Raw genomic sequence first — 24,129 nt, forward strand, 5'->3', positions numbered from 1 at the left:
AACAATTTATAACCAATGCCATCTGGAATATTTATTGTAGAACATATTTAACAACTATCCTCTGTTCAACAAATACATGATTGTGACTCAGTACATTTGATTTTGAGTCTAGAAAACAACATTTAATGAAAAAGAAAACTATTTTATATCATTAAAATATCACTTAAGAACCTTCCCCTTCTAATATAAAATATGTTTTAATTGAAAATTTATTCTATGCTTTGGGAAAAACTCAGCACCCTAAATTTCAGCAAATCCCTTGTGGCAGAGGGAGGAATAAGTTCTCTTACTCCTCTTTCAGCCCAACTTTTTGCATCCACTGAATTTTGTACTTCTTTTGTTTTGTTGTTATTTTTTTAAGCTTATTCATTTATTTCTTCCATGAGGGAGACAAAGAGACAAACCCTCAACAAAGTCTTTTCTGTGACCTCCTCCCTGTCCCAGCTAGCCCAGATGGCTGTCATAGGCGTCACACTCCACCATCACGCGTGCTCAGGGAGGTCTCAGGGTGTGAACCCAGGATGTTTCCTGTGTGGGTCCAGTTGAGTTACTGCTGCAACACCACCAGTTCCTTCTTTTGATTTCTTAGGACATTTCCTTTAACTTTACATTAGCAACAACCACTATGCACAAAAAAATCCACTGAACTAGTCTTGGTAAGTATTCTTAGACTGTAGTGAAAGAAGGGAAATTTTAATCATAGCGTTGTAAAGCTAAGGGTGAGTTTTTGATATCCCTAACCTTAAAAGTTCTTTGGATGTTCCATCTACTTTCTTGGCATTTTCTCTTTTCTCTTCACACAGACCAGCAGGACGGCAGCCATTTTGAAATTATGAAAGGCTTCTAATGAGAACATTCTGACCCAGGGCTGAGTCACAGGGAGGTTCTTTTAGGAAAGGTCAGAAGAGAAACCAGGAGTGGATATTTAAAGGAATCAGGCTAATTACCCAAGGGACTTTGATTTTAATGAGGAATGATCTGTACCCACTTGTACATATAAATACTGAGGACATACTGAGCTTTTCAAGGCAGTTTGGTGGTACCGGCTGGCTGTCTCCCTGTAACTGGTTACAGAATAAACTCCCTTCTCCAGTCTCTGCCTCTCATTTCATTGGCTGCTAGAAGTAGAAGCCAGGCTTAGTTGGCTGGTAACAATGATCAGGGATTTAAATAAATGAATAAACAAACAAACAAATAAATAACCCTTATTTTCTCAGAGCAATTCAGTTCTCCTCCAGCTTCTCTTATACTCAGTTTTGGCTATCATATTATGTTTCCAAAATTATCTGCTGCAAGTTGCACCAGGCCATATGTTCATACATAACTACCATTTTCAGCCAAGTCTTTGTCTTCATGAGTGGAAAGGTATTTTTCAGTGTTTCATTTTCCAAGTTAAAAATTGAACCATGTTGGGACCAGGAGATGGCATAACAGTTATGTCACTGGACTCTCACATAGTCAACTGCAGTTCAAGTCCTGGACCCAGTGGCTTAAAACTCATACCAGGAGTATGTGCTTGTGTGTCCAAAGTCCCAAGAGGAGAATGGAGAAGGGATTGTGGTATGGCCATCTACCCTAGAGGGTGATTTTTCACTTTCTGATTTTTCTAGTCTCTCTCTCTTTCCAGTGAATATGCCCTATAGTGGGAGGTGGGTGAGAGGTGAACACCTCTCTCTAGGAAAAAAAAATTGGACAATGTCATGTGATAAGGTACTACTTTTAAACACCAAGGCAAGTGTGAGCTGCTTGAGAAGAAAAATGATACAGTTTCCTTCTTGTCCTTCTTCTCTTTAAATACTCATTTGCTGATTTCCCCCATGGTCCACAGATACTTCCCAATTGGGCTTTGGGAGCATATTCTGGAATCATGTCTGTTACCTACTACTAAATGCAATGTCTGCTGCGATGTTCAGACTAGGTTCTTTCTTTCTCCAAAGGCTGCATCTGTACCATGACGTGCAGAGTTCTTTTTAAATGTGTTGGATTTAATTAACCCACCACCAGTCACCAGTAACTCCATTGAGGCCATTCTATTGAAATGGTTCCAGATTTTTTTAATTTGAAATAGTCTATATGAAAGCTAGTCTCCAGACTCGAAAAGTAGACCACAGTGGATTCTTCTCTATTCTTGGATAAATACCTGATGGGCCCCTACTAAATATCTGGTTCAGAGTACTTTTCCCTCTCCAATGTGAAAAAATTATTGGGGGAACAGATTCAGAGAAAGAAAAGAAATGCTTTTGTCCCAGCACTTAGAACTTTGGAACCAAAGAGCTGTAATCCCTGCTCTTGAGGTATTTGCTTATTTTTAATCAAAAAAGTATGAGTCATGGGTATTTGAAGACTGTCTCCATTTGCAGCAAATGAATGAGAAAAGATTTCAATTTTTGGCTCAATCTCAGTGTACTATATGAGGCCTTGAGTCCAATTAACAAAACTTTTTTATTATCACTATATCAATTGAAGACCTACAGGGATGTGGTCCCCTAATTTTTTTGGTGTAAATGAGATAAATTTTTCACTTACATGGAAAAATTTGCAAACTACTCCTCCACAGTAAGATAGTAATTGTATCCGCCATTTTTAAAAAAAAAAAGAAATAAAGAAAGAAAATTATACTATTTAGCAATTTTCTTAAAAAAAATTTATGTTATGGTCCACAAAGAAAGCTACATGTACTTTAAAACAGTAGTACATATGTTTGAATCTTTGTATCAATACACAGACAATACTTAGTGCTAATATAGATTCAAAGATTCCTGGTAAAAAGTCTGCAGAGCCTAATATGATACCCACAGCATGGGAATGGTCAATATAGGGCTTAAGAGTTGCAACATGAAAAACCTCTTTCTTCCACTACATAAATCCAACTTTTAAGTTTTCTTCATCTGTCCTGCAACCTTTCTGTTCTACTAGTATAATCACTATAATTCCTGAAAGGAATGATATAAAATAGTAGGAAAGAAGAAGACTAAAAATAATTTCTAAAATCTGGCCAAATGGTGATCAAGCAGGAAATAAATGGAGTATCAGATTATGACTTAGGATGGAGCACGAATTTCCATCAGAAAGACTTTACTAGCTTGATTCTATTGACTGAGTTGGAGAGGGCCTTGTACCAGTTAACACGGTATATAGGGGCACTGTTAGCAAGAACTGTGAATTTACCTGACTAACGATACAACCTAAAAGATTTACTTCATTGTCTAGTCAATAAAATAATTAATCAAGATAAATTAAAGTGTAACCCAGATGTTAGCTTCACCTTTTTATATGTTATAATCTTTTGCTCTGCACAAAGCCCAAAAGAGTGGGTTTCTCTAAAACTGAAAACTGAGGCTAAGGTGGTTAAGCTGCTTGCTTAGGTCACATAGCTGGTAAGTGGAGGGCTTGGAGCTAAACTCTGCTATCATTCACTCTCTGTGCTGTGCTTTCCCCTTACCTGCCTGCTTGCTTGTTTTCTTTCTTCTTTTTTTCAAAATTTGTCTGTTTCTTCCATGAGAGATGGAGAGGAGGAGAGAGAAAGAGAGAAAAAGAAACATCCCCAAGAAGATCCTCAAGTCCCGATCCTCCTTCCTCAACCAGCCCCAATCATGGACACCCACCTGTGCCTTGTGAACAGAGAGGCCTCTGGATGCAAACCACATGAGTTCGGCTTCATAGAACATCATGTTACTGCTGCACCACGGCTGATGGCCCATATTTTGGGAATGTATTATTCCATTTACTTAAGATATTTTTCCACTCATAAAGGACACTGACATATGTATTAATAATGTGAATACAAATTAAATGAAGAGGGAAAAAATAGTTGTTTGGATTTTGTTTGTTTTTTGTTTTTTAAGAGGTTTTTGCTATAGGGCACGTGTGCTCACCAGAAAGACAGAGAAATAGAAAGCGAGAAATCACCCCCCCCAGGGGGGATGGCTACGCCACAATCCCTTCTCCTCCATTCCCCTCTCGGGATCTGGGGCACACATGCACATGCTCCCAGCGTGACTTTAAGCCATCAGGTCCGGGACTCTAACTGCAGTCAACTACATGGGAGTCCAGCAACATAGCCATTACACCCACTGCTGGTCCCATTTGAAAACAAGCCACCAAGTCCAGGACTCGAACCATTGTCAGCCACGTGGAAGTCCAGCACCTTTAACCACCATGCCAAGTAGCTCTTCGATGTAATCAAGGTAGTATAATTGGTGAATTTGCTAAAGTCTCACCAAACAATGATGTCCTTTCCATATCACTGATGATTAGTCCCCAAACAAGAAAGGATTTTTTGTGCATATTTTTGTAAAATGTATAGAACACTTAAATTTGTCTCTTAGGAAGCCTTCTTAAATTTTTGATGGTTCATCATCATAAAAGTTGAGTTCCCTACTTTTAAGTGTTTCAGTAAAATTATTGCTTGTTAATGTTCTATTGATGGACAAGATAAGATAACAAAATCTCTCTGAGCTAAGAGATTTTGTTTTGATTTTTTTTAATAATCTCAATGCATAAACGGTCAAACAAATACAGTGAAGGCGCTACTAATGACCAATGTTGTTAGTTTCAATACTTTATGCACTCTAGTTCATAATGTGTATGAGCATAATGATAAGAAATAGCATAAGAGAACAAAAGTAGACTCTGAATCATTGGAGAATGAAGCCAGCTGTCTAGCGACACTGTAATCACAAATCACATGACATTGCAGCCCTAAATCTCTCACCAATGTGGAGAGAAAGAACATGGGGTGGGGAGGGGAATTAAAACATTTTATTTGAATAAGACTCTAACACCTTCTGATTCTGCATCTTGAAAAGTCAAAATTGGGCAAGCCAGTAGTGTGGTGGTTAAGGAGACTGGATCCCACATGGCTGACTGCATGCTTTGAGTCCTGGACCTGTAACTTGGAAAACATTCCAGGCACGTGGGAGTGCATGCCTGAATTCCCAAGAGGAGAATGGAGAAGAAGGGATTGTGGTGTGGCCATTCCCCCTAGGGATATCTCTTTGTCTCTTTTTCTTTGGTGAGTTAAAGTGCCCTATAGTAAATTTAGCATTTAAAAATAAATAAATAAATAAAGGAGGGAAGAGGAAAGAGAAGTCAAAATAAATTATAAAAGCCTCAACTTCTTTATCAATCAAGCAGAGATACCACTAGCGCCTAATGAACTGTTTCCAAAGTTATTAGAAGCAAAGGCTGTAACTGAAAGTAATTATTGTTACATATGCTTGCTTTCTTGGAATGTCTTTTATTTAAAGTCTTCTGTCTCTTCAAGTAGCTCTTTTAAGCACAAGGAAAGATTATCTTTGATTTTTCAGAAGATAGAAATAACTTTCTTTTGATTTCACTCCTTACAAAAATATAGCATTTCAGTTGACATAAATTAAACAGCATTTAACATCAGCTAGAAAGTTCTTTTTATGTTTAGAGGAAACAAAATAAGATTAGATAGGACAAGTGTGACATCTCACTCAGACAAATGTCATTTTCTAGCTTCAAATGCAATACCATAGACTATTTTTAGAAACTCAGTTTTTATTAATTAAATATACAAATATATATACACATATACACACCCTACACTGTGAGAAGGACCTGACTAGCCTATTGGATGTGGGTTCTATTCACTCACACAAGAATTAATTTACCTACACAAAATATTGCCTCGTTTTATATTCACTCTTCTTTGGTTGAAAGGAAAATTCCTAAACAAAGTATTCCAATGTCTGTTTTTAGTTCAGACTGCAAAAGAACATCGCCAACTTTGTCTCTCAAAGGACACAATTCTCAGAACCAGCATGTGGCGTGGTGGTTAAGGCGCTGGATACTCCCACACGGTTGACCATGGCTCAAGTCCCGGACCTGGTGGCTTGTTTTCTCACTTTGCCTCTATCTGTCTCTCTCTATGTTTCTCTCTCTCTGGTCAAATTAAAATAAATGAATGAATAAATTAAATTAAATTAAATTAAATAATTTATTTATAAAGGATACAATTCTCTCTGGAGCTCAGATTTCTCCCAGGTAACAACTCCATCATCTCATTGCATATAATCATTAAAGGAAAAGCCTCCTCTTGGTAGGTATAAAACAACTTATCTTTTTTTTTTTTAGAGGTTTTTGCTATAGGGCATGTGTGCTCGCCAGACAGACAGAGAAGGACAGAGAGACAGCAAGTGAGAAATCACTCCCCAGGGGGGATAGCTACACCGCAATCCCTTCTCCTCCATTCTCCTCTCGGGATTTTGGGCACGTACACACACGCGCCCAGCATGAGTTTTAAAATTAAATTAAATAATTTATTTAAAAAGGATACAATTCTCTCTGGAGCTCAGATTTCTCCCAGGTAACAACTCCATCATCTCATTGCATATAATCATTAAAGGAAAAGCCTCCTCTTGGTAGGTATAAAACAACTTATCTTTTTTTTTTTAGAGGTTTTTGCTATAGGGCATGTGTGCTCGCCAGACAGACAGAGAAGGACAGAGAGACAGCAAGTGAGAAATCACTCCCCAGGGGGAATAGCTACACCGCAATCCCTTCTCCTCCATTCTCCTCTCGGGATTTTGGGCACGTACACACACGCGCCCAGCATGAGTTTTAAGCCACCAGGTCCAAGGATGCAAACCGTCCAGCGACATAGCCATTATGCTAACTGCTGGTCCCACAACTTATCTTTTATTATTTGCCATAGTGGTTTTTTACATTACAACTTAATCTTAAAAGCAATACAGTTTCATAGTTGAAGATGGAGAAACTGAGGTTCGAGAAGGTAGAGTGGCTCATGCAGTTACAGTTAGCTCATATCAGAGTGGCCAGGTCTGTGTTTCTGCTCCATCTCCTACGTTGTCATTTCATATGTGTTAGTCACTGTTGGAATCCAGTGAGATCTGTTAGTAAGAGGGTGTCTAGTGGGACCTTCCATGTTTCTGAAGAAATATTGAGCAAAGCTAGGAGTTAAGGACCCAAGATTTCAAGTGGCTGCCTTCTCAGTTCAGTGGGAAGTTCTCTGCACCGCTCCATAGAAGCAGGCCCTGTGCTGTATCCTGCATGAAGCCCAGAGGAGAGTCAGAGCAGTGCTTCTCCTCCCAGAACTGAGGGCACACGGGCTGATCCCCTTGGTGGGGTGGCCCAGGAATTTGCTGGTGTCTGTGAAGCTGTGTAGAGGCCGGAGTCCTTGAAAGATGCCTTCAAGGTGCACAACCAAAGCTCCTCCTTGTAATCAGATAACTACGTGGAGGAAGGGATCATGAGAACACAGTCCAAGAGCCCAGAAGTATGGTTGAGTATTTCCTTTCCCTCCTAACCTCACCTCTAGAAGCAGGAAATACAATTGCCTTGTTGTACCTCAAGGAATTGAAATTCATCCATAAAGCTGGGTGCAATACATAAAACCTTCTTCATAATAAAGTCAACAATCTAAAGATATCTCTTTATTATGGAACATGATCCTTAAAGATCACCCGTTTGTGGAGGAAAGCTCATGGCATTGCCCCATCCTTTCAAACGTGCCACTTGGGCGAGTGGAAGCAACTTGCCCTTATTCCTCCATCCACGAGTCAGCCAGAACACCTCAGATTCTTGGGTCCGTTTTGCAGATATTGTTGTTGTTTGTTTAACAAATGCTACAATGCGGTGCTGCCTTCCTGTGCTCCCCGGAGGGACCAGGTGGCCTAGACACCTGTCCACACGCGAGCCCGGCAGGCTTGGCACTTCCACCCACCTCCCAGATGGCTGCAACCTGGGTAGAGTCCTCTTGTGGGTGCAGCTTTCTCCTGCTTATTTGCACAGCCTCCTCTATGTAAGAGATGAAATTTTCTTACTTATTCCCCACAGTCATTCCACATAGGAAATTTAACTATCTTCAAAACTTTTGTGCTTGTTGAAGAGGTTTTATTTAGCTTTAATTGAAAGTGTTCTTTAAATTTAAATCCTCTTCTTTAAGAGTTGCCAATAGTGCTGATGTTTTTATTGATAATGGGGTTTTTGCTGTTTCCCTCTCCCAAAAGATTACACGTGTCTTACCATCCTCAATACCCCTTTCAGCCCTCAAAGTATATGCCTCTGTTTTATTTGGCACTATTGATTTCCCTCTTCTGTTTAAATATGAACTATTTGTTTTCTTTCCTTGTTATTCGATTCCTCTTGAAGTCTTTTCTTCCAAGAAAACTGTTCTGATTTTCCCAGACACAGAGAGAGATGACTTAACTTCGATTTCACTTAACATTGTTCAGAAACAGTTATGCATAGTACTAATGAAACAGCACCATTTTTAAGTCTGCTTTTGTGTGTGTGTGTGTGTGTGTGTGTGTGTACACCAGAGGTCACATGCACTAAAGAGAGAGAGACAGAGGAGAGAGAAAGACCTTCCTTCTCCCAGGGCCTCGTCATGCTGCAATCCTTATTCCTCCATTTCTTCACCCCATCAGGATTCTGGGCATGCATGCACACTCACCTGGCATGTTTTTCAAACCACCAGGCCAGGATTCAAACCTCAGTTGGTCATGTGGGCTCTGGCTCCCTTAACCATTGAACTATAAGGCTGGCCCACATCCATGAAAATGTTCGAAACGGTTATTAGAATTATTCAGTTAAAAACCGAAGAGGTGATCAATCCAGTACATACTATATTCTCCAAACTACAACACACACAGAACGAAGCAAATCATTCAGGTCCAGTAATCAAGGGAACAGAAAACTAGAATTGTTGGTTGATCATCTACGGGCAAAAACTACTAGAATGCTATGGTCACAGGAAGACCAAAATGTCATAACTCTGATGAACAAATGACTGAAATATCTGCTGCTGTCTTCTGCAACTCACTAGTTCTCTGCTACTTTTCACTCTAAGACTGAGGTCAAATATATGCAGAGGACTAATGGAGGCTAGTTCACTGGGCTTGGACGGGATGGAGTGATTCTCCAAGATGAAGGGCACCAGGGTCAATGTCTGTTATTTCTGCAGTGTTGGAGATGAAACCAAACCACCTCTTCCAGAACTTCTCTACCAAGCCGGGAGAAGGGATTACATAATGAAAACAGCATAGGGCACTCTATCATCAGAATACTGTACAACCTTCATTTCCATCCAAAGGAAACTTCCAGTGCCACCATCAGAAAACCAGAGCCTGGGAGGCTTCCAGCCAACTCCTGCACACTATGGTTTTTATGTCATTTTAAAAAATTGTCTCAGTCTTGTGTTCCCAAGGGGTTGAGCAGAGGTATCCTAAAACAGTTACACAACAGCTATAGAGAAGGGGAGGAAAAGGGATTGCGGCAGCCCCTCACCCTGCCAGGGCACTTTCTTCATCTCCCTCTCTAGCTCTCTCCGGTGAATACATGTACTTTCTGGAAATTTTTAAAAGAAAGAGAGGAAAGAAAGAAAGAAAGAATATCTGAGCTTTTGGTGTACATACACGTACATATGCACATTCACTTATTTCTATTATAAATGTAATAGACACTTTTACTTATTTATATTATCTAATTAATAGAAATTAAATTTGACACTTTAAGACACACTTATTTATATTATCTAATTAATAGAAATTAAATGTGTCCGTGCTAGTTAAAAGTTCTCCAAGTGAATTTAAACTTATTTACATACGATTGTATATAATTATCATAGGCCAGAGGAGTTTTACTTTTTATGAATGTTTACTGTAAAAATGTTCACCCCAAAGTAGAGAATGCTGTAATTAATCTCTATATACTCATCTCTCCAAATCATATGTCTCCAGATTTTTCCATATTTTATTCATTTTTTTCTTTTTCTCTCTCCTTCCTTCCTGTTTTCTCTCTTTTCATTTGGTTGCCAAGGAATTCTGAAGGGCCTGCAGACCTCATGCCTCTTATCTCTACACACTAACTACGCAGCTCAGAAAATACGGCAGTTTATCACAATGCTACGAAGCCATTCTCTAACTCTGCAGATGAATAATGATACCTTAGTAATACCGAGTACCCATTAGAGAGGTTGGAAGGGCTAAATCTAATCCATGAACATGGCAGGGAGTAGGGGGTGAGGGGGGCAGTATAGGGAAGGAAGCTCATTCTGGAATCTCTAATGAGAGCAGCTGAGAGAGTGAGGTGGAAGATGCTGAGACAAGAAAGGCAGACTCCAATGCCCCCAGCTGCTCAGATCCAGAATGAGAAACCGAGTGTCTGCATGGTAGTAGGGCCCGCAGAGCCACCAGGCAGCTGGGGGCACTAGGGTCTGCCTTTCAGGGGTCATCGCCTCCCACCTCAGTCTGGCGGTCTGTGGCACTTACAGGAGAAAGAAGGACACCAGAGGAGGACAGAGAAAGGAGCGCCTTCCTATCTGGCTTATGTAACACATGTGAGCTTTGTGGTCTAGGTGACCTGGACGTGTGTGTCCACTGGATACCACCAGAGCTCCCAAAGGCAATACAATTCATTCATAGCCATGAAAACAATGGAAATTCTGTCTCGGATTCTCATGTTCCACTGAGCACTTCAGAGCATTTCACTTTGCTTCCTAATTTCAGACCTGTGAGGGGTTTTAGTTTGGAGAAATTTAATATATGGTTCCCTCTTCCAAAATAATTTTTTTAATTACCCAATAATCCCCCCAAAAAATGGTGTATCTATAGTGAAGTGGTTCTTATTTCCTCTTCCTCATGGCCAACATAGTTCTTTTAGACACAATAGAATGACTTACCCCCCCAAAATATACATTTATTTTCATTTTAAGTCTCCCAAATCAGATTTTCTTTGTATAAAGGTCAGGAGACACTTGGTTTAATGGTGCTTATGTCTATCTAAAGCACATTAATTTGTCTTTTCTTGCCAAGGGCAGAAAGTCTATCATCAGAAAAGTAGAAAATGGGCAACCGAGATGAGAATTCTTCCTGTGGCGACATTGTCACGGCAGCAGAATTGATCGGTAAAGCCCTGCCCAGAGCAGTTCTTGCATTCAGACCTTTGCCTAACAAGAGAGTTGTAGCTCAACCTCTTCCTGTGTGTACACCACGTGCACTGCACATTTTGTACGAAGGGCAAATGGCCAGAGTTAAAAATCAACATTTGTGGCCAGCTAGTAGCATGGGGGTTATGGCAGCTAGATCCCACATGACCAATTGTACTGTCCAAATCCTGGACTTGGTGGCTTGAAAAATGCCACTGGCATGTGTGGATATATGCCCCAAATCCCTCAAGGAGGGAGAAATGGAGAAGGGATTGTGACATTACCACCCCTCATGGGAGGTGCTTTCTCGCTTTATCTCTCTGTCTCTCTGGAGAGCTCATGCACTCTCTTGCAAATTAAAATAGGAATAGAGAGAGAAAGAAAGAAATCATTATTTGGTTCAGCCAACCAAGGCAGTGTGGCCATATGCCATGCTCTGCATTGCTGGGCACAAAGGAAGGTCCAGGGTTGCTTCCAGAAGGTTCCTTGTGCATGCCAGGTGAACACGTGCACATGATCCTGGCATGGAGACTACCAGGGCTGTCTCTCTTTCTCTTCCTCTGTTCCACACTCTGTCTCAGACTTTTTTTAAAAAAATCAGTATTATTTTTAAGTGAGATTATTATTCATTTTGATTTTTAAAACATTTAGTAGTTGAATGTGTTTAATTAGTTGAATTATTATGCAGGAATAAAAACTTCTCAACTTTGATAATAAACATTTCTGGTACTAAATAGCCATTCATTTTCACTGAGGTCAGAAGAGGAGCCAAACCTTTGAAGGCATCTAACTCACAATACACAGGGTACTAGATAGGCCAATGTTTACCTCATGCATTTTCCGTGTAGAAACTGATTAGATAAAACTGTGAAGAACAGACTTTTTAAAAGCATTCTTGTAAATTTTCCTGTACAATTAGTCAGGGGAAAAATAGATTTGGGAACCTCCTATTTCTCCTTTCATCTGTTGTCTTTCTACTACTCATTAAAGTTTAATAGAAAATGAACTACCTAGGATATCTTTGTACCTGATTTTGTTTTGTTTCTCCTTTTCATACAATTATAAAGTGGTAAAGTTGACATTTTGCTTTTAGCTTATTCTCACAAAATATGAAATGCTTGCAAATTAAATTTTTGTGAAATATTTGTCTCCTAAATGGAATTTAACACAGTTTTGAAAGATTATTTTGGAAAATGTTATGCATGCTAGTTCACCAAGCAATTTTACAGAGAGAAGAATTATGATATTCTAATGATTTAATTTTTTATAATATTTATTAACTCAAAAAATATATCCTTAAAGATATGTAACTATAGTATTCTCTTAATGTTTATATTAACTTCAGTTTATTTCTGTAATTAACTACTTGAAAGTACTCAGTCATTGTTTTTGCATGAAAATGAACAGAAATCACAGTTATTAGTAGCTGCACCTTTTACTCTTGTAATTATAAATAAGCATTTTATACTTCAAAAGTTTATTTAAGGCTTTGCTATAGGGCATGTATAATCACCAGAGACAGACAGGAAGAAAGAGGAGAGAGAAAGTGAGAAATCAGCCCCTGCCGGGGCGGAGGGAGGATGGCCACACTACAATCCCTTCTCCATTCTCCTTTTGGGATCTTGGGCGTGCCCACACATGCCGTTGGTATGATTTTCAAGCCGTCGGGTCCTGGGCTCCAACCACACAGTCAGCCATGTGGGATCCAAGCCAATTTGACCTCCACACCACCTGCTAGCCTTCTACTTAAGATCTAGTCCATAAGAATTTTGCGTAAGTTAGATGTGGAATGTTTATTTATATTTGAAAATGAATATTTACATGTGAGCCATACATCTAAAATGATGTCCCTCTTTTCCCATGTCATATTTTTTAAAAAGCTAGCTATGTGTATATATTATTAGCTTGATTGTGGTAATTATTTTACAAAGTGCGTATGTATCAAAACATCACACTGCACATTTTCAATGTACGTGGTTCTGGTTTGTCTCTTGTACCTCACTGAAATTCAAAGAAAAAAAAACTGTATTCCTTTTATGTTATAGTTGTCGTTACGCTGATTATATATATTTGTATAAAATCATAGTAAATATGGAACCTGGACCTTCGTAACACATGGGCATGCTAAGTGTTTAAGGGTTTAAGGTAGAAGGGGGTGTTGACTGTTACAGAGCACAGGTATCAAACTGGTGAGCCTTGACTACCTAAGCAGATCTTTATCCTTTTGTCACTCTTCATGTCCCATGTTAATGGTCTCTTATCTGAAATGACATTTACTGATGCCTCTTATATACCAGGAACCATTCTTAAAACTACTCAGACTGAAAATGTGACTAAGCGGGCTGCTGCCCTCCGACACTGGGGGGCATGGGTGGCACAGAGTGGGCATTCATTAAATGTTTCCCAATCAAACAAATCAATGACAAGAGTTTGCAAGTTCCTTTTTGACTTGCGTTCATTTAGAAGTTTCAATGCCATAAGTAAATCATCAAAATGAAATGTAATTTTGAAAATAAAGGGCATAATACTCCTAGGTCCTATTGACCAGGTCATTTTTCCCACTAGAAAAAAAAATGAAAAGATTTTAAATCATTAACAGCAATTTTTGCAATAATATTTTCATGTTTAAAGAGTCCAGGTAACAAGCTGAGGTGGAAATCTGATATCTGTAGACCTCTCATACAGAAATACAGAATACTTCTTTTGAAAATCAGGCCATGCAAGCATTCACTATTCCTCTTTGGACAGGAGTTGGAAAATGGAGAAATAAAAGGAAAACAAAAACTTTACCCAGTAGCTCTGCAGAAGGATCCATGTCCACCTCCAGATTTGACTTATTTTATTTATTCCTTGGCAGGTGAGATGAGATTAGGATTAATAACAATGTCATCTATCTTATCAAACTAGGAACAACCGGCAATGAAGTATTACAAACAGTCCTGACGTCAACAGTTCCTTCATCAACAACAGTAAAAGGTGATGGTAAGTAGGAATACATTTTACCATGATTTTTAAAATGTAGGTAATTTATATACCACGATAGTCATTTTTTATACAATTATTTATTTAATTTTATCTGTTATTATTTAACTTGCTATAAGGCACATGTGCTCACCAGAAAGAGAGAAAGGGAAAGTGAGAAAGCAAGCCACCAGGTCCAGGATTTGAACCACAGTTCAAGTGGGAGTCCAGTGCCTTAACCACCACATGACCTGCCAGTCCCAGCAGTCACTCTCTGAAAGTGTGGTTGTTTTAGGACATTCACATTACATGACCATTGACATTAATTCAAAAATATTTTCATTTTCCCAAAAGGAAGCTCTATATCCCTGATCAAGCATTCCCGGTTCTCCCCTTTTCCCATCTTTCCACCAACCTACTTTTTGTCTATATATTTGCCTATTCTGGACATTTTGCATAAATGGAACTATGCAATATATGACCTTTTGTATCTGGCTTCTTTCACTTAGCATAATGTTCCCAGTTCATCCATGTTATAGCAATATCTGTAGTTTATTCATTTTTTATGATTGAATACTACTTCGTTGAATGACTGAATACTATTTCATTGTATGATATATCACTTTTTAAAATCTATTTATTAGTTGATGGACACTTGAGTTGCTTGTACACTTGGGGATTATAAATAACAGTGCTATGAAAATTTGGATACAAGTTTTTGTGCACTGATATGTTTGTCATTTCTCAAGAGTAAATATCTCAAAACAGAATTATTTCATAATAGTCACTTTACATGTAAAAATTTGAAGAACTGAGACCAGCAAATGGTGTAATGGTTACATCACTGGACTCCTGCTTATTCGACCATGGTTTGAGTCCCAGACCTGGTGGCTTAAAATTCACGCCAGACATGTGTGTGTGTGTGGGTGCCCAAGATCCCAAGAGGAGACTGGAGGAGAATGAATTATGGCATGGCCATCCCTCCTGGGGGAGTGATTTCTCACTTTCTGTCTCTCTGTCCCTTCTGCAAGTGCATCCACCCAATAGCAAAAATCTCTCTAAAAAGAATTTTTTTGAAGAACTAATTTCCATAAGTGTTGTACTATACTACATTCCCACCAGCAATGTACAAGAGTTCCAATATGAATAAAGAAATGGTTTCTTAGGTTTGGTCCCTAATGCAAAAGAGACAAAGAAAACATACATAAATTATATTCCATCTAAATTAGAGATTCTAGTGCTTCAAAGGGTAATAACAAGAAAATAAAAAGACACTATAGAATGGGAAAAAATAATTACAAAGTATCTGTCTGATAAAGTTCTAGTCTCAAATATATAAAAATCTCTTACAACTAAACAATAACAAGACAAATAGCCTAGTTTTTTATTAAAATGGGCAAAGGACTTAAATAGCTATTTCTCTAAAGGAGAGATACAAATGGCTAACAAGTACATGAAATATATTCAACATCATTCATTACTAGTGAAACGGAAATTAAAATCGCAATGAGATACTACCTTGTACCCCCTAGAATGAAAGCAATAAACGTAATGAGAAATACATATGACATGCATTGACTAGAATATTAGTGAAGTATATTCCATACTGTAATAGGCAGATCTCTAAGCAAAACCTTTAGCATTGTATATTTTTCTGATCTGGCAGTCCTCCACATGTTTCTTAGTTATATATTCTCTTTTCTACCAGCAAGACTTGAGTCTGCTTTACACTAGGGAATTCTTTAAGCCCTCCAGATTGCTTTTTCATCTTTTCCATTTTTAGCTCAGCTGAAGAATTCTGCTGCAAAAATTTCTGGTGAGGAACTCCTGTTCTTATATTTTCCAAAACATACATTGGGATTCCAGTGGAAAGCAAAATATTTATCCCTATGTATTCTTCCATTGTCAAGAGTTCAGTTTCTGCATCTTGGGTGACCTTTCCCTCTTCCATGTTATCATGAACATCAGTTTCGACTTCACTGCCGTAATAAGACAGGTCTCTACTGGCTCAAATGTTTCCCTTTCATTTAGTACTTCAAGATGCCTCTGAATTTGTGTTCATTTCCACTCTTCTTTCTCAAATGCAGAGTTAACACTGTCATCTGTTTTTTAATTTATTTCATTTTTGGTTGCATACCAATTCCTGAGAGCTCTTCATCTAAAGATGCTTATCTACTGTCTATGAGATTTTCTGGCAAGCTATCACTTTCTCCAGCACAAATCCCTCCATTGTTCAAAGGATTCACATTGTATAATCGATGTTTGTTGCTGTAGAATGGGAACTGACTGGCATTCTCATAGGCACCAGCAATTCATGCACCATCATTCTGTGATAGAAATCTACTAAACTGCTTTCCCCCATCTCCAGCTAGGGTCATATCTAGCTAACATGAAGTATGTCTGTCCTTTCTTCACAAGTTTAGCATTCTCTATACTAGACTGAAAAACTGAAAAAGCATCAGTCAGTTTGCTTTTATAATATTTATGCAAATATGAATTATTTCAAACCATCTTATTCAAATATTATTCTTTAAAATCTCAGTTTATCTTTTTAATTGTTAATTTCCCTTTTTTTTTCTTTCAAAAATATGAACTAAGTATACCTTATAGTGTATCTTATTTAGTTCCTGTGATTTCCTCCCCCCCCTGGCTATTTCATCTCCTAAAAGTGCTCTTCCAGGCAGCATGAGAAAGCCATGGTGGTGGCCAAGCTACCACCCTTCCCAAGGGAGCTGAATGATTAACTCTTGTATTGAATAGGCTTGGATTCAGGTCATGACTCTTTCCTATTACCAATTATGTAACTGTATAGAAGTTACTTAATTGACATAAATAATATTATGGTCAAGTCACATAAATAAAATTATGTCATAATGATTATTTAATTTAGAGGGCATCTTTGATGATCAAATGAGATCACCTGTAGCAGGCACATGAAAAAGTCTAATGCTCCTTCACTTCTTAAAAAGTAAATAAAAAATGAATATTAAAATGCTGGGATTTTAAATCTTGATCAGAAGACTTTCAGCAATTAATTGCCCAAGTATAACTAAAGGTTAATATAAACATTAATACAATGACCTAGTGATTTTTTGTACTCCTAATGATTGCTCTTTTTTTTTTTTCAGAATTAAATGTTACAACCAATGGTGTCAAAAAGAATGAGTCCACCATTATGAATACAACAGTGACAAATCTTCCACTTTTAAATACTGTTCCCACATCACAAAGTCCCCAAAATAAGAGTAAGTATGAGGATTTGTGCTGAAATGTTAAACTAATGTATTGGGTAGGATTAGCTTCATAATCTGTTCCTGCCCAGAATGGTTGAGGAATCATGCCCTAATCTCCCTTTTCCTGGTCTCTATCTAATATGACAACCATTCTGTAACATTTTTCATCATGATATGCCATTTTGTATGGGTGACAAATAGATGGGTTCCGAAGAAGGTTAAGTCAAACCAGGCAGTAATTTATGATATACTCTGGCATAGAAAGGACAGCTCAGCCAACAAATGAGACAAACTGGAAACATTCTTAGAAAGAAACAAATCACTGAAAATGATTGAAGAAGATATGGAAGTCTGAAAAGACCTATTAACAATTAAAGAAATTAAAGTAAGTATTTTAAATATTCCTATGAAGGAAACCCTAAGTTGGTCAGTAATTGATTAATACATGCCATGATGGTTTCAACTGTGAATTCTATAAAATATTATCAAAGGAAATAATATCAGTTCTTCCCAAACTCTTTTCAAAAATAGAAGAGGGGGAAATATTGTATAAACAAGTCTATGAGGCCAACAAAACTCTGATATCAAAGCTAGAAAAGAATAAAAAGAAAAAGAAAACAAAGAGAATAACAGACCAATACCCTTTGTGAATATCGATGCAAGTATCCTTAATAAAATAATTGCAAACTAATTCAGTAACATATAAAAAGGAATATAAAACATTAAGAGGGAGGATTTATCTCATTAATGCAAGGTTGATTTAAGACATGAAACTCAAATAAAATAATACAACATACTAGTGGAATCAGAACATGCAGAAAGAACATTTGATGAAATCTAAGAAGTACTCATAATCAAAATTTTCAATGAACTAGAAATAAAATAGAACTCCCTCAACCTTATAAAGGGTATCTATGAGAACTCGATAGTCAATATACCTAATAGCAAAAGACTTAATGTTTTTCTCTTAAGATATGGATACAGCAAAGATATCCATTCTCATCACTTCTAGTCAACAGTATAACCCAGGGTTCTAGATAGGGCAATGAGTAAAATAAGTTTTAAATACGTACATACACACACATATACCAGGTCCAGTATATATATATTTATAAATACACACATGACCAAAACATAGGTGTGAGTGTTGTGTGTGTGTGTGTGTGTGTGTGTGTGTGTGTGTGAATTTCTTAGGGACAGAAAACAGGCAACTGGTTCTTCACAGCTTGAGGAAGGAGTGGGGGTTGACTAAAAAAAGGCTTAAGAAACTTTTTTATGTTGATGGAAATATTTTAAAACTGGATTATGGTGATGGTTGAACAACTCTATAAATTTATTAAAAGTTACTAGTTGTATACTTAAAATCAATGATTTACTACTGTATAAATACTGTAATATCTTTATAAAGCTTTGTTCAAAAATAAAAGGAAAGAAAATGTTAAGCTGGACAATGAATTTTTCTTCACAGAGCACTAGAAATTAGAAAACCCAAACAACCACATGAAGGAGATAGCTATGGCAATTGAAGCTGCAAAGTTTCCTTAGAGTGAGTCTGGAGTAGTCACTGGGAATTAAATGTGCGCCTGTGGCATAATAAAGCAGATATGAATAAGTAGGACTGGTAGAGAAGAATGGAGAGTTTGTGGGAAGGTGGAGAATTATTCTGGCTTCTTTGATATCAGTAATCTGTACATAGAGTCTAAAGCTACAAATCTGAGTTAGCCCTGTGGGGAAGTAGCTAAGCACTTTGTAGAAGGAGTCAAATCCCAACCTGGTTACTTGAAAAACAAGCCAGTTACAAGTGCACACATGCTCGCTGTCTCTCTTTCTCTCTCTCTCTCTCTCTCTCTCTCTCGCTTTCTCTCTTTCTCTCCCTCCCTTCTGCCCTCTCCTTTATGTACACATACCCTCTGGCAAACACACACACACACACATACACATACACACACAAACAAAAACAAAACACACACACAAAAGCAACCTAGCATTCTGCAAGATAGCCTTATCAGATACCATTCATTATAAATAATGGATGCATTTTTGGTCTATCCCTAGTCCTCAAGAAGAAACAGCTACAGATGATGTATAATCTGTAAGTCTCTTCTTGGAAAACTTCTAAGGTAGAGGAAGATAGCAAGTAGAAAATATGGGTATCCAAGACCCACTTTTGTCTAGAAACACAAGAACTCCATTTCCCCCTTATTTATAGTAATCATCCTAAGCACAAAAAAAAAAGGTTGTCTAGAAGTCTAATTTCACACCATAATTGTAAACAAATAGTTCTTTTTTGAAATGGTAACTCATAGAATTTAAAAAGCAAGACCATATCTCATTCACATAAAGTACATTTTCTTGTAGTAGCATTTTGTGTTACAATAAGTGAAACCTATTTTGTAAGCAATATGTGTCTGAAAGCTACCTTTAGTGAATCAAAGCTCATTTTCCTCATAATATGATTGACTTTAATATAAAAAAGAATAAACTATGTATAAATCTACAAAGTGTGTTGCAGGTTCTGGAAGATTAACACAAGTGATTTGCACCCTGCACTAAATACCCATTTGAAAGGAGGAAAATGCCATTCAGAGACTCTGGTTTTTTCAGAATGATGTGGTCAGCCCATGAGTCACTTTAGACTCATAATTTCATTTTGATTCGTGTAGTAAAGTGCCCTCTGTATCTTAGTTTTGAGGACTGTAGTATTTATTTAGCTTCTGAAAACAGTTTGAAGTGGCTTTATTCCAAGTCGTTAAAAAATACATCAAAGCCATTTCTTAAAAATTGAAACACCCTGGAAAGCAAGATAATGAAATAAGGGCATTTACTGCTTTTCTTTGCATTTGTTATTTGATTAACCAGTTCTATACTAGGTCTTTTAAATGTTTGCTACAAAACTCACTCTTTGGGTAGCCATTGTTCCCCAAATCTCTTTCCTCTAGTTGCCTACCACCCAGCATGTGTCCCACTTTATGTAATGAGTTTGCACATATTTCCATTTGCCAAAGGATGAAACTAGGACCCCTCCCAGATTCCTCATTAATAGAAGACTGTTTTCTTCCCGCTCTTCACCCCAATTCACAATCAGAATTAACAGTCAGGACAAAAAGGCCGACAGAGAAGAAAACAATCTACTGTTAGGAGAAGGTTGAACTGCTGAAAATTGCTGAAAATTCATCTTCCTCTTAAACATATGGGCAGTAGTTTCTCAGGTAAAGACATTACAATGTATCATATCAAGAGGAGGTGTGGTGTTATCGGTTGAAGATATTTTGATCACCGGGACTGGGGAGAAATGTTCACATATTGAAATGCTCACATTGTAAGCTAAACAATGTGATTGAATGCATATAAAATAATTAATTAATTAATTAATTAATTAATTAAAAGAAAAGACTAGAGCAAGTGCAGGTTTGATTTAGAGTAGAAGAGTTGGTAATTTTTTTGCTTTACTCCACAGAAAGGTAGAATGCTAATAAAAAAAAAAAGTATGCGCTCAAAATATTTGTCTCTAATCTGCCTATCCCTTAGAGTTGTATTTCTCTTGTTTGACTTTTTTTCTGTAGAAAACAAATTCCTATAATTCCAGAATTTTTAAGATAAAAATTCTTACTAATTCAGTGCTCTGACTTTATTATTAAAGAAATGTAGGCCCTTTGACTACATGGACTAATTGACTGATTTATTTAATAAAAATCTGGATGGTGATCTGTACCTGACATTATTCTGGATTGTGAGAGAGTTTTATATTAGATAGACAATACCATCCTAGAATTAGTCTTATAAAGTGTATCAAAAAGATAAGTTAAATAGTGATGATTCAATATCAAATAATAAGACATATTCTAAACAATAATAAAACAGAATTTAAACAAAGCAAAAAAAAATTGATGCCAATTTTCTTAGGGTGCTCAAGAAAGCCCTCTCTCAATAAGTGGTATTTGAGGAGAGAACTAAGTCAAGTGAGGAAATAAACATATTTCCATTTGGAGATGAAACCTGCAATAAGAGAAAATACTAAATGCCCAAGTGCTGACATGTAGATTTAAGTTGTCTGAATAATAAAAGAGAAGCAACTGTGATTGGAATGGGTAAAAGGAAGAGAAAATAAAGTAGTAAATACCATCAGAAACAGGGGCCAATCTATACAAGGCCAAATAGACCAAGGCAAGGGCAGTGAATTTTACTCCAACACCAGTTTGATGGGAAGTTGAAAGCAGGGCAATGATATGATCTCATTTACAGTTTTAAAAGAGTTAAATGCTATAAATATGAGTGGAAAACATAAGAAAAAGTTTCATGCTAATCTGGGCAATTATTTTTTAATATGACCCCCAAAGTATAGGCAACAGAAAGAAAAAATATACAGATGAAGTTGCATCAAACTAAAAAGATTCTCCATGACAAAATAAACCATCAACTGAGTGAAGAGACAACCTATGGAATGAAAGAAAGAATTTTCTATTCATACACTTATAAGGGGTTGATATGATAAATGTATAAGTAATTCAAACAACTCAATAGAAAGAATTATCACCAATTTTAAAATGGGCAAAGAACCTGAGAAGACATTTCTCAAAAGAAGAGATATAAATGGTCAACCATTACATGCAAAAATGCTCAGTATCACTGATTATCAAAGAAACTACAATGAGATATCACCTCACACCTGTTAGTACTGCCACTGTTAAAAAGACAAAAGATTAAAAATGTTGACAAGGAGGTGGCATAAGGGAATCCTGTACACTCTTGGTGGGGACACAAATTAGTATGAACATTGTCAGTTTTTAAAATTGTATGTTATTCATTTGTAAACTGCTGATTTCTTTGGGACATTTTCCCATCAAATTTTTGTAAAACATCAATGACTTCATCACGTTTCCTCCTAAGAGCCACCATCAATTTTAAGTTTGTTCTTGCTTCAATTTTATCAGAATTCATGTTGTTCTACTTATAAGTAAGTATCTTCCATGCCATAAAGCAATTCTCAATACATTTTAAGTGCCATAAATCATACAGAAAGTATTCCCTGATGTCAGAGAAATTAATCTAGTCATTAAAAGCCAATAATAACTATAATATCTGCATTATATATATACATTTTAAAATACATTTCTCAATAATCTATGGCCCAAAAGTCATCATAATAACATAATATTAAGGGACTTCAAAGTGTTCATGAAAAATGGAATAAAAAGAAAATTGTAAAGAATAAACTTTATTTATTAACATAAGTTTCATGAATTTCAAAACATTTTTGTAACCAATGCCATTTAGTCCATCCCTGGGAATTTAACCATGTCAATGCAGTCTTTTTTTTTTTTTTTTTTTTTCATTATTAACTGAAGAAAAATGGGTGCCCTTTAAAAAAATGTAAGGGCCAGAAGGTAACATGGAGGTTAAGGCAGCTAGATCCTACATGATCAACTTTGTGGCTTGAGTCCCAGGCCCAGTGGCTTGAAAATCATACTCTGAAGTGGAAAATAGAGGAGAATGGCATGGTCACTTCCATCACCCCCCAAGAGGTGATTACTCACTTTCTCTCTGTCTCTCTCTAGCAAGCACATGTAAACAAACTGTAAATTAAGGTCTAACTACTTTTTTCTATTTTCCCAAAGTCCTTTCCAGAGAGCCTAGGGGAGTCATGGGCACAGATGTTGATAGGCCATTTTGGCCCATTTATAACAAGATTCTTCCTACATCCTGTGCTTGGCATGGTATTAAAATATCTTTGTAGTGTATATTAAGCCTCCTTATCACTGTTAAAGTACATTTCTTTCTAATCTCAACAACCTTTCTTTTTCAATCACCACTCTAAAAACTATAAACCCACCTATAACCTACAAGCCCCTGCTTCCACATGTCCTCTTGCCTTTTTATGCCAGACCAAAAAAAAAACTTTTCACTAAATTGCAAACTCTGTCTCATGCTCTCAAAATCAAAATGTTAAGACCCCTATACCTGATCACCCACCAAAAAAGACATGCCTTGTCTCCTCTCTAGCTTAGATCACTCATTCTACTTAAAAATAAGCCACATTATTATTTTTATGGAGTTGGTTATTTTCCATCAACAAAACAAAAAATGTAAGATTAGGAAACAAAACTAGATAGTTTGAATTGAATAATAATGATGATATGGTAATCAAAACCTGTGCAAATATAGATCAGGGAAGGAAGGCTCAGGTGCAAGCCTGGGGCTAGGTCCCTGCTGGAAAAGTCTCACAGGGAAAGGGATGCACCTCAAATGCTTGCTGGGCCTGTCCACAGGCAGGAGGTCAAGACTAATGTCTTCTGAGAGCTCAAGAGAGAACACTCAAGCTCTAAAGCTGTCAATAACAGGAGGATTCCAGAACAAGGAGGCTCTTAGCGCCCCCAAACCATCCATCACCCAGAGCCAGCTGCCCGATGTTCAACACAAGACTCAGCTGTTCGCTGAGATACACCTGGCCGAGATAGAGAAAATGTTTGACGAGAGCATCAGCTCCACTGGAGATGCCTTACCACAAGATGGTCTACTCCTTGTTGGATTTGCTCAGCCCAGCCTAATGGGAAGCATTTGAAAACACTCTCTTTCAAAGACTAGAAGCCTTAGGCACTCAAAGATTCAGTTCCAAGAAATACAGAGGACCCCAAATAGAATCAACCCAAGAAGATCTTCTCCAAGACACATTATAGCCAGATTGACCAAAACCACAGACAAAGATACTAATATTGGCAAGATAAAAACAGCAAGGTACCTACAAAGGGTATCCCATCAGAGTGACAGCAGACCTCTCATCGGAAACAATACAAACGAGGAAAGAATGGGAAAAATATATTCAAAGTGTTAAGGGGAAAGCAGTTTCAACCAAGAATACTGTACCCAGCAAGATTATCATTCATTTGGGAAGAAAAGACATGAACATTCCCAGATAAATAAAACCTGAAAGAATTTACCAGCACCAGACCAGAACTCCAAGAAGTTCTTAAGGGAGAGCTATGTCAGTAAAATTAAATGCAGACACACAGAAATAAGAGTTCA

At 37.3% G+C, this 24,129-nt stretch overlaps 1 protein-coding gene across 2 annotated transcripts in view; it reads left to right on the forward strand.

Moving 5' to 3' along the window:
* Positions 1-24,129, forward strand: part of EMCN (endomucin) — a 72,710-nt gene that overhangs the window by 17,621 nt on the left and 30,960 nt on the right. For both annotated transcript variants that reach the window (XM_027773317.1, XM_006152156.3), the window contains exons 2-3: positions 13,823-13,897; positions 17,005-17,121. In XM_027773317.1, the coding sequence (XP_027629118.1) occupies positions 13,823-13,897; positions 17,005-17,121 (192 nt within the window). The remainder of the gene's footprint in view (positions 1-13,822; positions 13,898-17,004; positions 17,122-24,129) is intronic.

Source organism: Tupaia chinensis, unplaced genomic scaffold (assembly GCF_000334495.1).
Source record: "Tupaia chinensis unplaced genomic scaffold, TupChi_1.0 Scaffold000340_1, whole genome shotgun sequence".
Lineage (NCBI taxonomy): Eukaryota > Metazoa > Chordata > Mammalia > Scandentia > Tupaiidae > Tupaia > Tupaia belangeri.